Raw genomic sequence first — 17,885 nt, forward strand, 5'->3', positions numbered from 1 at the left:
ACTCTGGTTTTATTTTATTATTTTATGTTTACATACATTTTGTCCATATGAATGTTTGTGTACCATGTGAGTGCAGTGCCTAAGGGGGCCAGAAGAAGGTTTTATAGTAGCTGAAAAACAAAAAATACAGAAAAAAGTGTTACCACACAATGCCAACTTATTTTCTAAGATAGAATAGCATTATTGGTAGTGTAAGTGTGGGTCCTGTTCCACACCTTCATGAACACTTGGTTTTATGTTCTCCAAAGTCAACTCATGGGTGTGCGTGTAAGTGAACTCAGTGCTTCAGTTTACATTCATGGCAAATTAATTAGGCTGAGAAGATTTCATTGAATCTGATATTTTTATATCATCCTTTCTGAATTGTTTCGTCTTAGCTTTAACTCACTTTGATTTTGGGTTGTTTTTTCTTTTTAATTGATTTGTAGACTTTTGCCAATATTCTGTCTGCTCACTCATATGTGTTTTGGTGTTTAATACAAAATCAATTTCTTCTGGGAGTGGTGACTCATGACTGTAGTTCCCGGATTTGGGAGACTGAGACAGGATGGGTTTGAAGCCAGCCTGTGCTACATAGTGTCTTCTAGGTCAAGAAGTCTGGGAGACAGCCCGAGACCCTATCTCCAAAAATAAGAAGAGAGTTTATGATAAGTAATGTATCTTTGTGTGCACAAATATATATTGGTAGCATAGTACTGACAGAAAGATGAGGAGACCCAACAGAGACCATAAATGAACCTACGTGTATATGGAAAGTTGGCAAATGAGAGCTGTCTTTACAGACACCTGCTAGAGACTCTCCGACATCACACTGGTCCCTTGGTCTTTGGGTCGGCACCACACAGCCCTTAGCTTCTGTACCTTCATTGTTCTTCAAGAATGTTCTGGTCTTTTTTGGCTCTTTGCTTCTACATAACTTTGTAACTGGCTTGAAAATTCTAATATTTTAAGGAATTATACTAAATTCATAGATTTGTGGAGGAGCTGGCATATTCATAATGTTACGGTATTGCGATTTCTGTCTGTCTGTGTCAGCATCTACTCACTTGGCCTTTAATACTGTTGGTTATGATAGATCAGCATCAGCATCAGCTTGGCTCCTGCCGCCCCGCATTCCTTTTACGTGGACCTCAGTGTTTATAGGATCAAGAATCTTTGCTGTCTGCTTCTTGTTATTTTCTGAGGAGTTGGCATCTCTGAGACAAAGGGAGGTGGAGTTTGAAAGGGAAAGAGAGAGAAACAGAAGAACAATACAATCTTAAATAGTTTAAATGTGGTTAAGTGGTCTTAACACCCTGCCTGTATGATGTTGATTGATACCCAACAGCCTTTCAAGTTAGCTGTTATTTTTTCCTGGTTGTGATTTTTTGTTTCTGTTTTGTTTGTTTTGTTTTCAAGTCAGGGTTTCTCTGTGTAGCCCTGGCTATCCTAGAAATCACTCTGTAGAAGGGGCTAACCTCAGATTCGGAGACCTGCCTGCCTCTGCTGGTATTAAAGGCATGTGCGACTGCCCAGATTATTTTTCCTGTTTCAATGAAAGGAAGCCAAGGGTAAGTAAAGTCAAATAAAGTAAATGTAGTCACAAAGCTAATGTATACGGTGAACCAGGATTTGGAACCTCTGAGTTTCACTACAGCAGGGGGTTGGCCCTCACACCTGCCCTCGGGGGAGGAGGATGTTCAGCAGTTTTCAAGGAGATGATACAGTGACCAAGGAGGACCTTGCGTTCAGGACCCTTATCTTGTGCATCTTTCATCCGTCCTCCACAGTCAGCAGGCATTTGATAACTACCTGATCCCTCCCCTCTTGCCACTTCTCCTGGCTGAGGAGATCATCTGGTCCCCAGAGAGGGGATCCCTCCCCTCTTGCCACTTCTCCTGGCTGAGGAGATCATCTGGTCCCCAGAGAGGGGATTTTGCATACCAGATGTGCAGATACCCCACATAAGAACTATGCATTTCCTAGGCTGGATTTTGGTCCGCACAGCTCTGCAGGGGATGGATATGTAAGGCAGTGGCCTGTCTGGCATCCATTTAATGTTTCCTTAAGCAGGCAGTGATGGAGCACTGTGATAGCAACACCAGAGGAAGCTCACGGCTCCTAATGGTCTCCCGTGTGAGTTCAGCTGGGAAGGATTGTGCTGAATGCAGCCTAGACACTTGAGCCCAGTGCTCGTCGGTGAGAGGATGGCTGTAGGCCACCTTACCATCTGTGATCCTCAAGGGTGGAACCTGCTGGAAGATTCTCTTGCTATCTATCAACATGCACGTTCAGACAGGCCTGTGGAGCATGGGAGGGGTGAGGGTGGTATGGTGATGGATGGAGGGGACAGGAAAGAGGAGCCTTTGGGAAAGAGATGCTTGGCTTTTCAGAGCAGAGGCTGTGAGCTGGCTTCACAGCCATGGTGTCCAGAGAGCTGTCTGCTGGTGGCCACCTGAGGCAGTTTGCTTTCCTGCTTCTCTTTTTTGCTTTGTCCCATTCTCTTTCTCTTCTGTCCTCTTCTCCATCTCCCTAGTCACTGTGTGTCACATCAGAGACTTTCTAGGTCAGAAGTTGAAAGCAGGTTGGCGAGGTGGCTCCGTGTGTGAAGGTACCTGCCACCAAGCCTGATTATCTGAGTTTAATCTCTAGGACCCACATGGCAGAAGAGAATTAATTTGTGAAGATGTGTTCTGTCCTCCAGACACATACGGTGACAAGCATACAGCCATTCATGCACACATGCACACACGTGCGTATTCACGTGAACTGGCAGGTTGGAAACAGTTTCAGATCCCTTTATTTCATTAGCGGAGAACCACTGATGATGAAGTGAAGGAATCTTGGAGACAGCCGCCCTCATCTGTCTCCACCTTCTCCATGGAACCACCACGTCCTTTCCAGTTCAGATCAATAGGTTGTGTTCCTTACATAGTGATTTCAGCTTTTCTTTCTTAGAGTAAAAACCCACCTACCGCACCACTTAGAGAGATAAATCTATACCTGCTGTTGTCCAGGGCAAGGACCATGACCTTTGGTTATATCCCTGTTGTGGTGACCACAGATAGAATATTGAGTAGGCTGTCCATGAGCACTGGGGCTGGTTGTAGCTGTTTCTGTTGTTGGTTATGTTTTGTGCATGGCGTTGTATGAATATTCAGACGCTCCTCAAATTCTAGCTTTGTCATTAGTCAGCTGATTCTGTATGAGCCCCGTGATTCTCTAAAATGGGTCAGTGAGCCCTCTTTGCATGTCTCACCCAGATAGGAGGTTGTGGGTGAGGGTGTCTGGATAGGTGAGGTTGTGGGTGAGGGTGTCTGGATGGGTGAGGTTGTGGGTGAGGGTGTCTGGATGGGTGAGGTTGTGGGTGAGGGTGTCTGGATGGGTGAGGTTGTGGGTGAGGGTGTCTGGATGGGTGAGGTTGTGGGTGAGGGTGTCTGGATGGGTGAGGTTGTGGGTGAGGGTGTCTGGATGGGTGAGGTTGTGGGTGAGGTTGTGGGTGAGGGTGTCTGGATGGGTGAGGTTGTGGGTGAGGGTGTCTGGATGGGTGAGGTTGTGGGTGAGGGTGTCTGGATGGGTGAGGTTGTGGGTGAGGGTGTCTGGATGGGTGAGGTTGTGGGTGAGGGTGTCTGGATGGATGAGGGTACATGCGAGTGTGTCTGACAGGAAGATGTGTATGGAAAATTCCCTGCTCCTCCTCACTGGGTAACTCCCATCACTAACAACGTGTGTGTGTGCGCGTGTGTGTATGTGTGTGTGTGTGTGTGTTTGTGTGTATTTATCAATTGAACATTTACTTAAGGCTGACTTTGTGCCAGACACTCATTGAGGAACCTCGTAAATATGATGCATTCGTACCAAATAAACCTTTGAGGACTTACTGTCATTGTCCTGCTCTGCAGAGAGAGACCTGAAGCAAAAAATGGTCTGAAGCCATGCTTAAAGCCCCGTGACTCGGAAGGCACAACACTGTTGACGAACGTTTGCATGCAGGTTCTTCAGAGTGAGAGTCTCCTCCACTGCATTCAATAGACGATAGCATTGCCCTTGGGACACTGCCATACACTCAGTATAGATTTTCCTCTTGACTCTGCCAATTCTGGTATTTGAGGTAGGTTGCATGACAGAAGAATCTTATACAAAAAGCACACTTAATTATGAGCTCATTTTCTGTGCTAATAGAGTGAGGTGGCAAGTAAATGACAGGGAGTGGAGAGCTCTGTCAGGCTGTGGCCCTGGCTGCTTGTCAACAGCAAAGCTGGACAGAGATGCCGGTTGCCTGCAGGGACAGGCTGTGTCCAGTGCATTCAGCAGTGTGTGTGTGTGTCTGTGTGTATGTGTGTGTGTGTGTGTCTGTGTGTGTGTGACTTCCTCCTGTGCACAGAGCACAAGGAGTGTTCAAAAGCACACAGATGAGAATTCAGGTAGGGCCAAGAGTCCCAGGAGAAGGGTCGAAAGATGACACGGAGGAGACAGACTGTGCTCTTCTGTTTAACTCGAAGGCTCGAGGCAGGTCTGGAGAGAAATGTCTCCCAAGCCATCGTGGCTGTGCTTTAAGGAGCGTAGTGGACTCACTTTCATACATGTAGTCCTTGGAAAGGCCCAGCCTCACTTTGCTGCACAGTACATTGCCTGGTGAGGGATTTTTGAAGGGATGCTCACACACATGGCCTGGACTTGTTGACTCTTTGGCACACCATTAGACATAACTGGAGGAAAGGGGAGGAAGGGAATGTGTAACGAGGTGACACAGAAGTCAAAAAGTATGGCCTGTGTGAGAGTGTGAGTTTGTAAGAGTTGTGAGCGTGTGTGTGTGTGAATGTCTGTGAGTCTGTCTATATATGTGTTTGTGAGTGTATATGTGTGTGGAAGTGTGTGTCTGAGATTGTTGTATGAGTATGCGTGTGTATATGAGTGTGTGAGTATGTGTCTAAGTGTATGTGAGTGTTCATGTGTGAGTGAGTGTGCCTGAAAGTGTTATAAGTGTGTATGTATGTGTATATGAGTGTGTGTGTGAGAGTGTATATGGTGTGAGAATATGTGCTCAGCTGTTGAGAGCAATGATATGTATGGAAATATATTTTGATAGCAATAGAAAAACAGAAAAAAGAACAATGTAGCAGGTAGGATGTGTGGAAAACAGGAAAGGTGAGAGCAGACAGACCCTTTGTAAGTCTTATATCCAGTGTCTATGATTCCAACCCCCTCCATCGCGTGGTTAGAAGCAGCTCGCTCACAGTTGCTCAGAGTGAGCATTTCTCCTCAGTTTTTACCTTCAGCATATGGAAGGAGCTCTCACCACATGGGCTCCCTTCATTTCCTTCCCATTGTCCTGGTTTGAGGAGCCAATTGTCCTAAGGTCTGTGGCAAATCTCAAAGGCTGCAGGGAAGGGGAGGAGAGGCTGTCAGCCAGTCTTTGTCTTTCCACTTTTGTAACAGAAATAATTTCAGAGACATTAAAATTGTTATCAAACTACACTTTTTTTGAGTTCTTTGAACATTTTCTGTTTCAAAACATTTAAAACCAGGGTATCATTTTGTTGTACCTGATTTATTTATTTTTTGTGTTTGTCTGCATGCATATGTGTGAGTGTGAGTGAGTGTGTGTGTGTGTGTGTGTGTGTGTGTGTGTGTGTGTGTGTGCCACAGTGCCCCATGGAGGTCAGAGGACAGCTCTCAGCAATCGGTTGTGGTTCTTCCCTCACTAGGTGGGTCCTGAAGATCCAACTCAAGTCCTCAGACATGGCGACAAACACCCTTACCTGCTGAGCCATCTTATTGGCCTTAATTATTATTGTACTGCCGCCTAAGACTCTCCTCGGTGTCTTGGTTGTTGGCTATTTTCTAATTTTTTTGGCTTTATAAACAGTGTTGGGGAGACAAAACAACATTTGCTGAAAGGACACAAGTTTCTGTTTCACAAGAACAGCCTTACTGTAGTCTGGAAGACTGCAGGATAAAAACCACGATCTGTATTTTAAAGTAATGATTTGAAGCTCATTCTTGCTACAGTGCCTTATGGGAGAGCTAGGGTGTAACACACCAGGAGAGATGCTTCACTTCTTGAGTCTCTCCCATCCCTTCAGCCCTTTCCCTAGAAATCTTCAAGTGTCTTCAGTGCCCAAGAATGTTCTAGCACAGTCAGGTAAGAACTATTAAACATTCATTACTATTTGTTGGTGATACCAAAAAAGTAAAAATTTGACTTTTAAATAAAGAAACTTCATTTTCCCCCTTAGCCTAGACTGAGAATCAGAGTACTGCTGGTGCCATGAATAGGTAAGATCGCCTTCTGTCTGATGAAATCATCAAGATACCATTCAGTGATTGATATATTGAAACCAACTCAGCCACACCCAGGCAACTTGGTCAGAACTTGCCAGTGGTATCTTATGAGCAGAGCCCTGCTAGCTTCTCTAATCTTTTCAGTTTAGGGAAAAGTGCTGGGTCAGGACTGACCATTTAGGAATCAAGGGGAAATAGGGCTCATTTGGTGAAACTGCCGTGTGTTACCCTGTGTATCTCCTGCCTAAGTTTAAGGGTGAGAGATTAATCTTACAACCTTTAAGGATTTTAAGAGTTCAGATTCTTTCTCCTGGAACAAGTCTCCAATTCTCCCAAGGCTTCTGTGTTGTCCTTGATCTGGGGTGGGAAGGGAAGGGACGAAAAAACAGCAACATCAGCTTTTGCCTCTGTGCAATAAATAAACATGTGGGCGTCTTCTCCGCAGACACCAGGGTATTTGAATATTTGTAAATTGCAGGGATTATAAGTAACTTACAGACCTCTCATGATCGCGCACAAGACCTTCATGAATATGCTAGTAGGCAGCTAATCTCTTTGTTGTCCATCCCTCTGTGCCCTTGCTTGTTGGAAGATGAGAATTTTATGATCGGTTCAAACCAAGGGGAAGCCAAGGGAACTGCGTTTGATGTGCAGGAGATACGGAAACATTATTTAATTTATGATTTTATTTTTTCCTCTGGGTTTGGATAAGGTAAGTTGTTTACAAGGCCATTAGGCCAGAAGGACATTAGAAGTCATGTGTATGTAGGTAAGAGCAATGATCAGGAAAGAAAATCCATTAGCAAGTAAAAGCAACCAGAAAGAGCTCGTGGTTTTCAGGAAAAAAAAAAAAAAAAAAAAAAAAAAAAAAAAAAAAAAAAAAAAAAAACCAGAAGGAAGGCACCGGGCCAGACGCTGTCAAATAATCTTTCCAAAAGAAAGAAGTCATTTTTTCAAGGCCCCATTGAAAATTCTTTTCTATTCTGTTGGGACCAGAGGGAATAGATAAGAAAGCTATTGAACAGGTAAAATTTACTTGTTTTTCAAAGCCTTAATAAGAAACAAATAACATTTTTGGTCCAATTAGCAACATTAAGATAAATTTAATGTATGGTCTTCCTGGGATTTGTACAGTTTACAAGCATTGCTGGTAGAGAGGAAAATGAATTTTGTTTCATTCTATTTCCTAGGGAGATAGCAAAACACTTGGGGGTTTGGGGGAGGGAGCTTTTAATTAGAACTATTCTAGGAACAAGTAAAAGAACCAGATATGGAGCCAGAGTCCATCTTCTGAGGTTACAGTCTGGATGAAGATTGGAGCCATTGTTAAAAGATGTTCATCTAAGGCTTCCGAGTGTCACAGTTACAGGTGACATGTCTAAGGCTTCTGAGGGCCACTGTTATGGCTGATAATTACGGGTAGTCACCCTGTGTGTCATTATTCTGCCTGGACTCCAAGCAGACACACAAGCTTTACCGTCATACAACACCAGTGCATCTCCAGAGAACTGATGGTGGGTATAGCAAGCGTCCTGTTGGCGAGCCAGTGCACGTTTGTTGGTAAGCAGGTAGATCGCCATATAGCTTTGTTACCTTTTCCAGAAACTCTGCAAGAAGCCAGAAAGAAACCAGGAGAAAGGAAAGACTGCGAGAGCCCAGTCCGGCTTTCTGCCTGCATCCTGGGTCAATTATCCCATGGATCAGACCTGCTCACAGGGAGAATTCTTTCTGCCTTATCTGGATTTAAAATTTGCAGAGCACAAACTTAGCTTGTTTTTATCCTGAAACTCTGACCACAAGCTTAGACCTTAATTTCCCAGTGTAAAGAAAAGACAAGCCCTGTTGTCCTGTGAGGCAAAAAGAGCTCACAGGATAGAAAATGTTAGTACAGGAGTAGGGGTTAGGGGGAGACATGACAGACACAGAGGGTGGAGGGAAAGAGAGAGGGAGAAGGAGAGGAAGAGCGAGAGATTTACATAGGAAACACAATAAGCCAGTCTCTTGGCCTCATAACTATTTTAAGGTTCCACAAAAATTAATTTAAAATATTTGTGAGTAGAAATAAATAAACCAATTATCATTATAATGCTAAACAGGCAATGCTGGAATTAACCCGGGGTTTTTCTTGGCTCACAACAAACCTAAGTATGCTTTTGTGATGGTTTGTAGGTGCTGCTTCACCTGGGGAGTGGCACTATTAGAAGGTGTGGCCCTGTTGTAGTAGGTGTGTCACTGTGGGCATGGGCTTTAAGACCCTCATCCTAGCTGCCCAGAAGCCAGTATTCTGCTAGCAGCCTTCAGATAAAGTTGTAAAACCCTCAGCTCCTCCTGTACCATGCCTGTCTGGATGCAGCCATGTTCCTGCCTTGATGATAATGGACTGACCCTCTGAACCTGTAAGCCAGCTCCAATTAAATGTTGTCTTTAAAAGACTTGCCTTGGTCATGGTGTCTGTTCACAGCAGTACAACCCTAACTAAGACAGCTTTGCCATTTTAAAATTCAGTCATAGAAATAGCCTAGGGCAGAAATACCCAGGTCCCATAGAGTATTCATGTGATTCTGCCTGAATGAATGGCAAAGAGAAATTTACGGACAGACATACTCAAAGGACAGAGAGACTTCAGGAAGTGTTGAGAGAATTATGATAGGAAGGTATATGCAGACTTAAAGAGACGGGCAGCAGTGACCAAGACATGTCACCTAGATAACCAGACATATACCACTCAGACGCATGCACCCAATACATACACCCTGATAGGGCAGAGAGGCAGAGACAGTAAGTCAGAGGCAGAACAGACATGCAGCATGCAGAACCAGACAGACAGACAGACAGACATGGGTAAGATACCTTAGGGGCCTTTCTGCTGGAAGGAGGCAGCTACTCACTTCTCCTCCTTTTCTTCTTCTTCCTTCTCCTCGTCTCTTCCTCCTTCTCTTCCTCCTCCCCCTCCTCCTCCTCCTCCTCCTCCTCCTCCTCCTCCTCCTCCTCCTCTGTTTCTGCCTCCCAGATCACATGCATCTGAAAGGGCTCTAAGCCTCTGTATCTGCTCTCTGTTCCAGCCTAGGAGGAAAGGGTGAAGGGTGAGGTGGAGTCTCTAATCATCCAGGCCTGTGGGAGGAAGAGGGAGGGGTCAGGGCCAGGAACTGCAGCCTCCCTTCCTTTTCCTGTGGTGAATGGGATGCCACGATGTGGATGTGGCCGTTGTCATACTTTAGTCAAATAGCTGGGAATTGTAAAGTCAAAGCTTGTTGTGGGGAAGGTAGATGGGATGGTTCACACCTATTGCACTACCATTCAGAAGGCTGAGGCAGGAGGATAATAGTGAGATTGAGATCATTTTAAGGTTCATCCATTCCCTGTCCCAAACCAACTCTTTAAAAGAATGGAAGAAATCACATTTTTGTGGAACTATGAAATGGTTCTGAGTCATGTGTTCCAGAATAGCCTGGATTATACAGTGAGACCCTGTCCCAGCAAGCAAGCTAACCTACTAACTCACGAACCCACTAACCTACTGACCCACTAACCCAATCAGGTAAGAATAGAAAAAGGGTTACATACATAGTGAGACCCTGTCCCAGCAAACAAGCTAACCCACTAACTCAGGAACCCACTAACCTACTGACCCACTAACCTAATCAGGTAAGAATAGAAAAAGGTTTACATAGTGAGACCCTCTCCAAGCAAGCAAACAAACCTACCCAGATAAAAACAATGTAAACATTGTTTGGTGACCTGGAGAGTAGGTTCTGTGTTTTCCCTGCCCTGTGAGGACCTGGTTTAGTTCCCAGCACTCATATGGTATGGGTCACAGCCATCCATAATCTACTTCAGGGGAGAGAATGCACTCTGCTGGTCTCTGTAAATACCAGGCATACACGTGGCACATAGACGTATATGCAGGTCAAACATTCACAAAATAAGAAATCTTTAAGGAAGTTGGTTTGCTGATGTTTAATGGGAAAGCAAATTAACCTTGGATAAGTTTTCTATAGCGACACTGAGATGTCCAGGTGAAAACTTGAATTAGTTTTATAAAAGCTGATTTGGGACAGGATGTGAATAAACCCCAGGACTTGAGCTTGGGTTGAGCAGGATACTAGGACCAGTGCATCCGAGACATTCGGTGAATTAATTGGAAGTCACCCAGATCCTTTCCCCCTTATTGTCTCTGCGGAGTTGCAGGTGGGCGGGAGGGCACGGTTTGTAAGAGTCCTGGTAAAATAGACTCTGTTCAGAATGCACATTGAGAGGCTGAGAGAAATAAAACCATTCACACTTGAAACCATGTGTGCTTCAGCATGCTCCGAGGTCTGCTCTTCCAGCCTTGCCAGAGAGGGCTGTAGGAAGAAATCAATAATAATCTCAAAAGCAGAACTCATTGACCTAGTGTTGTCTCAGCCTTGCTGAGAATTCCAGACTGGAGAGGAAGATGCAGATGGTGGTCCTTGTGACCAGGGTGCCATCTCCAGGCTGTGTTCACACGTTCTGTCCTTGGCTGTGGGGATTGCAAGCTGCTTTTCTTCTGCCAGTGTCATAGAGGTGTGGAGCAGTGTACGCTTCCCATCATGAATAGAGCCCCATAATGCGTGGCGACTGAGGCCTCGTTCCTTCACATTCCAAACCAGACAGTTGTTTCGGAATGGTTCTAGGAGGTTTGAGGAGCTCTTATGTTTAGAGGGTTCATAGCTCACTTGGCAGATCTTCTAGTCGCCACCTTGGACGAGTGATTTGGTAGCCCATTTATAGATCTTCACAAAGCAATGTGGGAATTCCCACTCCTGTGCGAATGTGCTGTTGACAGCTAAGGAGTTTAAGCACGATTAAAAGTCAGCCCTTTTAATGCTCTCCCGTGCAGCCCACATGGGAAGAAGGTCTAAGACCTCTCCTGACTGTTTTTGTAAAGCACAGCATGGCACAGCACAGCACAGCACAGCACAGCACAGCACAGCACAGCACAGCACAGCACAGCACAGCACAGCACAGCACAGCACAGCAGATGGCATTGTTTCCTGGACCACATTCAGTTATTACAGGTTTTGTGGGAGCATTCATCCCATTTTATAGATGGAGAAATGGAGGCAGAAAACTGTTCAAGCTGTGAGCTGCTAACAGCTGGGGTAGCTGAGTGAGAGCCTCTCACTTTTCTGGCCTGCCGCTGCCCCAAGGAGAAGCACGCCCTCTTCTGGTACATCTGAAGACTGCTACAGTGTAAGCATGTAAATACATACATCTTAAAAAAATTTAGAAGAGCATCCATACACGGGTACAGAAATAGTATATGTCCACAGAAGTAGCGTGCATACACAGGCCCAGCATCTGTGCCCGAGCAGCACATGTGCACACAGGAGTGGCTTCGTGAGTGCTGCAAAGGGCAGTGCTTTGCTGAAGATCTGATGAGGGAGGAAGGTCTGGCTGGGTGCTTGGGGTCTTTAAGAGACAGAGACAGACAGGACATTGGCTTGCTCTCAGAGATTCAATCTGAGAGGTCTCACCCAGGGAGAAGGGCATTCCATTCCACGTGGAGAAACAAGTAAGCAAAGACCCAGAGGGTGTGAGGAAGGGCAGCGGGCAGAGCCAGGCAGGAGAGCTCCACACTCAGGGTCCTGGCCCTGGGATGGCACAGGTAACCAGTGATCAGGCTCACTGTGGGAATCTGGAGAACAAACACCCATGACATTCCCTTGGTATAGAACCTGTCTTGGTGTGGCAGAGAACCAGCCTTCTCCCTTTAAAGCATGTCACATGCTGCTGTGTATTTTCATCTTGTCTAAAAGCTAACTTTTTCAGTGCCACAAACTCCAATAAATGCAGGCTTACTCTTTCTCTTCTCTCATGTTCCCGAAGCCTGTGTTTACAGGACCCCATGCTAAGTACACTCTGGTGTGTTACCTTTAATCTCACCTGCGTTTGTTACAAACACTACCAAAAGCTGACAGCCCCATTTGGGGCAAATTCCATTGATCTCCCTCTGTGAGGCCAGATATTTCTCTCAAGCATTTTGGACACATTTTTTTCCTTCTTTTTTTCTGAGCAGCAGCATGGGGCACTGGTCTTGAACACAGATGGAAGTCAGATTTTTTTGGTGGGCTCTGTGCCCTGGCTTTGCTCCATGAATCGCTCTTGTCTACTTTTGAAGTAGAAATCTGTTAACTCAGGCAGAAGCCTCCAAGCAGTGCCTGGCTCAGGGTGTTTTAATGTTCTCTTGGAGGCAGGGGGTGGATAACATCGAAAGAGGGCAACATGTAAAGTTTAACATTGGGTGTGACTAAGGACAAACAGGGTCTGTCTAGTCATCACTGGGGCGAGGGGGACAAAAGTGGCTGAAATGACTAATTAAACTAACTTCAATAAATGACAATGAACAAAGCATTGATGGACTCCCCACAGAGACACAGAACTTGTACATTGAACCCCAATAATCATGTGGGAACTTAGCAGACATTTACTAAGAACATGTTGGGGGAACATGATTGTCAGTTTATATAGACTCTGGTCACCTGACAGGTGACTCTCATTGAGAGATTGCCCAGATTTGAATGGTCTGTGGGCATGGATGTTGAGGACTGTCTTGGTTACTAATTGATGTAGCAGGGCCTTTCCCACCGTGGGTGGCACCATTCCCTAAGCAGGTGGTCCTGGGCTTTATAGGAAAGCTGGATACGCCTCAGTCTGTAGTGAAGAAGCAGGTGTAAATCCCGCCATGGTCTCTGCTTCAGGTTCCCCTTTGAGCTCTGAATGATGCACTATGACCTGGAAGTGTAAGCCAAATGAAGCTTCTCCTCCCCTAAATTTCCTTTCCTCCCTCCCTCCCTTGCTTTTCATCTAATACTATGTTTTAAAGATTATTTTAAATAATAAGGCACACCAGCCCACCTCATTAGACTGCTACAGCCATGTGGATTGAATATCCTGTTATTTTTATGATCTCCTGGTAGAAAATTTTGTTTGTTCCATTTTGTGTTCTTCACCCTAGATGTCCTGCCTATCCAGGGTGCAGATATTTCTACAGCTGCTCTGTCTTTGAATCACAGATCGTGTTGCAAAGGAAACCTCTGACCCCAAGGTATGGGTCTGGTGGGAGGACAGGTCCAGACAGAACACAGGTCCTTTTGGCCCCGGTTGCTGTGTCTGGATTTCTCTTCCTTTTCCTTCCACAGCTGTTATCCTCACACTTTTCTCAGGACTGGGTTGTTATTGAGAACATATTCCCTCCTAGCCTTAACATCCCAGGGGCAGCTAGACGTGGCTGCTGCTGGTATCACCTCCAATGATTTCATCAGTGAATGTGTGCCTCCAGAAGGGAGGAACGGGGCAAGGACAGAGGGAGGGAAGGACAGAGGAAGGGAAGGACAGAGAAAGGGAGGGAGGGAAGGAGGCACTACATCTTTCATGAGGTAGATAATCCTGAGTGACAATGATAGGGGGGAGGAGGGAAGAAGGGAGGGAGGAAGGGAAGAACAGAGGGAGGGAAAGATGGAGGATGGAGGGAAGGATGGAAGAAGGAAGTGGGGAAGGAGGTACAACATCTTTCATGAGGTAGATAATCCTGAGTGACAATGATGGGGTGGGGGTGGGATCATGGGGTGCCTGGCCCAACCTATTTACCACCCGGCTGGGGCCTGGCAGCCTGGTTTCCCTTCCTGTGGCTGAAATGTAAAAGGTCAGGCTGAGAAATATCAGCAGGGTAGTGCCTGAATTATTAAGAGGGGCCTACGGGGAGCGGAATGATAACCTGGCTTTTCTCGAGCAGGAGGGCAATGGATGGTGGATCACCATCCTTGAAATAAAAACAGTCCTGGAGCCTAGCAAGAACCTGAAGTGTCTAAAGCTCCGTTTTTGATGAGCCTTCTTGAATATTTTACAATGGCATGCTGAAATAGTTTCTTAATTAAAATCACAGCTCATCAGAACTCTAGGTTGCTCTGGGACTGCAGTGCCCCAGCCAAGGGGCCCCCTGTGCCCTCTTGCAGGGACCTGGTGTAGCTAATGCTGGCCAGGGCATGAAGCTCAGCTGACTCTTCTGCTCTGAGTGCCACAGCCCAGCCAGGGAGCCCCCCAGGAACCAGTTACCAGCTTGGAAGTAGCACTGGTGTGTGCTGCGAGGAGTGAACTGAGGAGGACTTACAGACGTAAAGGAATCAAGCGGGATCCCAAGTCTCGGTCCTGAAGGAGCAGTTTGGCTGTCAGAGATCTGAGGAGCTAGTGCTAAGTCAGTGTATGCTTCTCGAGCCCCCTCCTGGTGCTGCAGCTATGGAGGAGCCTTGGCAAGGGCACAGGGCTTCAAGAAGAAAACAGGAAGCTGTCCTTGCTAGCCCATGTTCCCCTTCTCATTTAATACAGCATTGAAAAAAAAAGAAAGAATTTCATGAAAGGAAGCCATCATTAATTTTCAAGTCTGCAAGAAAATGAAAGACAATCTGCTGATTAGGGAGTGCAATCTGTGCCTGGAACGTCTTCAGTAAAGTGTGAATGTCACATTATATAGCACTTGGAGTGATGAGACGGAGAAGGAGTGAGACAGGAGGGGTCTTGTGTTCCTCCCTAGACCAGTGGACAACTCATCTCATTAGCAATCTCTCTCGGGCCTACAGCCTCACACTGAGCAAGCTCTGCTGCTGGTAGAGATTTATTGTCAAAAGAGATAGTTTCGTGGAGGAAACCACACAGCGCTATTTTGTGGTCCCTCCAAGGTAGTTCTTTAGATTATTATTCATTGTAGCCAGTCACCAAGCATTGCCTGTATCGGTCTTTTGCCATCTCAGGAAGTTAATATTCTGAAGGAATCACTAAAAGGGGGCTCAGTAGCTAAAGATAATTGCTGCCAAGACTGAAAGCCTGAGTGTCATGGCCAGAACTTGAATGGTGTGAGAGAGAACTGACTCATCTGACTGCCATACATGTGTACCATGGCTTGTGCATGCATGTGTGTGCACACATGAAAGCAAGCTGGATGTGTTGGTGCATGCCTTTAATCCCAGCACATGGAAGGCAGAGGTAGGTGGTTCTCTGTGAATTTGAAGCCAGCATGGTCTATATAACAAGTTCCAGGACATCCAGACTACATAGAAAAACTGTCTTAGAAAACAAACAAAAATAAATAAATATTTTACGAAGCAGGCAGTGTTCACTTCTACCTCACAGGAAATTCCAATGTTCTCAACCCTGATCTCAGATAATGTGTTATCAGTGCAGTCTCAGGATAGTCAGTGGGAAGCAGTCGGCGACACAAGTGGTGCTTTCCACAGTGCCAACACAGACTTGCAGGAAACAGATCTGAAAATGCCTCTGTGGAAGGTGCATGAGCCAAGGAACTAGAAACCACAGCTCTTGGAAAGATCAGGAATTCAAGGCCCATACCTAAACATAGTAAAAGCAATATACAGCAAATAAGTTGCCAACATCAAAGTAAATGGAGAGAAACTTGAAGCAATCCCACAAAAATTAGGGACTAGACAAGGGTGCCCACTCTCTATCTATTCAGTATAATTCTAGCTAGAGCAATTAGACAACAAAAGGAGGTCAAAGGGATACAAATTGGAAAGGAAGAAGTCAAACTATCACGATTTGCAGATGATAGGATAGTATACTTAAGTGACCCCAAAATCTCCATTAGAGAACTCCTACAGCTGATAAACAACTTCAGGAAATTGGCTGGATATAAAATTAACTCAAATAAATCAGTAGCCTTCCTATACTCAAAGGATAAACAGGCTGAGAAAGAAATTAGAGAAATGACACCCTTCACGGTAGTCACAAACAATATAAAATACCTTGGTGTGACTCTAACCAAACAAGTGAAAGATCTGTATGACAAGAACTTCAAGTCTCTGAAGAAAGAAATCGAAGAAGACCTCAGAAGATGGAAAGATCTCCCATGCTCATAGATTGGCAGGATTAATATAGTAAAAATGGCCATCTGGCAGAAAGCAGTCTACAGATTCAATGCAATCCCCATCAGAATTCCAACTCAATTCTTCATACAGTTATAGCAATTTCCAAATTCATCTGGAATAACAAAAAACCCAGGATAGTAAAAACTGTTCTCAACAATAAAAGAACTTCTGGGGAAATCAGCATCCCTGACCTCAGGCTGTACTACAGAGCAATAGTGAAAAAAACAAAAACAAAACAAAAAACAAAAAACCCTGCATGGTATTGGTATAGTGACAGGCAGGTAGATCAGTGGAATAGAATTGAAGACCCAGAAATGAACCCACACACCTATGGTCACTTGATCTTTGACAAGGGAGCTGAAACGATCCAGTGGAAAAAAGACAGCATTTTCAACAAATGGTGCTGGCACAACTGGCAGTTAACAAGCAGAAGAATGCAAATCAGTCCATTTTTATCTCCTTATACAAAGCTCAAGTCCAAGTGGATGAAGGACCTCCACATAAAGCCAGATACACTGAAACTACTAGAAAAGGAAGTGGGGAAGAGCCTTGAGCACATGGGCACAGGGGAAAATTTCCTGATCAGAACACCAATGGCTTATGCTCTAAGATCAAGAATTGACAAATGAGACCTCATAAAATTACAAAGCGTCTGTAAGACAAAGAACACTGTCTAGGACAAAATGGCAAACAACAAATTGGGAAAAGATCTTTACCAGTCTTACATTCGATAAAGGGTAATATCTAATATATACAAAGAACTCAAAAAGTTGACTCCAGAGAACCAAATAACCTTATTAAAAATTGGGTACAGAGCTAAACAAAGAATTCTCAACTGAGAAATACTGATTGGCACGTAAAGAAATGTTCAACATCCTTAGTTGTCAGGAAAATGCAAATCAAAACAACCCTGAGATTCCACCTTACATCAGTCAGAATGGCTAAGATCAAAAACTCAGGTGACAGCAGATGCTGGCGAGGATGTGGAGAAAGAGGAACACTCCTCCATTGCTGGTGGGATTGCAAGCTGGTACAACCACTCTGGAAACCAGACTGGCGGTTCCTCATAAAATTGGACAGTACTACCTGAAGACCCAGCTATACCACTCCTGGGCATATACCCAGAAGATGCTCCAACATTTAATAAGGACACATGCTCCACTATGTTCATAGCAGCCTTATTTATATTAGCCAGAAGCTGGAAAGATCCCAGGTGTCCCTCAACAGAAGAATAGATACAGAAAATGTGGTGCATTTACACAATGGAGTACTACTCAGCTATTTAAAACAAAGAATTCATGAAATTCTTAGGCAAATGGATGGAACTAGAAAATATTATTCTGAGTGAGGTAACCCAATCACAAAAGAACACACATCATATACACTCACTGATAAGTGGATATTAGCTTAAAAGCTCAGAATATCCAAGATAAAATTCACAGACCAAATGAAGCTCAAGAAGAAGGCAAAGGATGGATACTTAGGTCCTTCTTAGAAGGGGAAACAAAATACCCACAGGAGGAGGAGAGACTGAAGGAAAGACTATCCAGATACTGCCCCACCTGGGGATCCATCCCAGATTCAGTCACTAAACCCAGACACTACTGTGTATACCAACAAGTGCTTGCTGTCAGTAGCCTGATATAGCTGTCTCCTGAGATGCTTTGCCAGTGCCTGAAAAATACAGAGGTGGATACTCTCAGCCATCCATTCAACTGAACA

At 44.9% G+C, this 17,885-nt stretch overlaps 1 protein-coding gene and 1 long non-coding RNA gene across 7 annotated transcripts in view; one reads left to right on the top strand and one right to left on the bottom strand.

Annotated features, from left to right (window-relative positions):
• St6galnac3 (ST6 N-acetylgalactosaminide alpha-2,6-sialyltransferase 3) overlaps positions 1-17,885 on the top strand; it is a 532,491-nt gene that overhangs the window by 169,220 nt on the left and 345,386 nt on the right. Inside the window, exon 2 of one of the 6 annotated variants that reach the window (XM_029475444.2) lies at positions 13,244-13,333. The exons of 4 other annotated variants lie outside the window; for them this stretch is intronic. Coding sequence is in view for 1 of the 2 variants with exons in the window: in XM_029475441.2 (XP_029331301.1) it covers positions 1,500-1,550 (51 nt within the window). In the remaining variant the exon portion in view is untranslated. Of the gene's footprint in view, positions 1-1,446; positions 1,551-13,243; positions 13,334-17,885 lie in introns of those variants that run through there. One more of the 6 variants, XM_029475441.2, reaches the window with a different exon arrangement.
• LOC115030629 (uncharacterized) lies at positions 1,072-6,623 on the bottom strand. The gene is made up of 3 exons (XR_003836229.1): positions 6,542-6,623; positions 5,253-5,359; positions 1,072-1,196 (listed from the first exon to the last, which is right to left on the bottom strand). It is a non-coding gene; the product is annotated as an uncharacterized LOC115030629 (long non-coding RNA).

Source organism: Mus caroli, unplaced genomic scaffold, assembly GCF_978045245.1.
Source record: "Mus caroli unplaced genomic scaffold, Mus_caroli_1 scaffold_3, whole genome shotgun sequence".
In the NCBI taxonomy this organism is placed as follows: domain Eukaryota; kingdom Metazoa; phylum Chordata; class Mammalia; order Rodentia; family Muridae; genus Mus; species Mus caroli.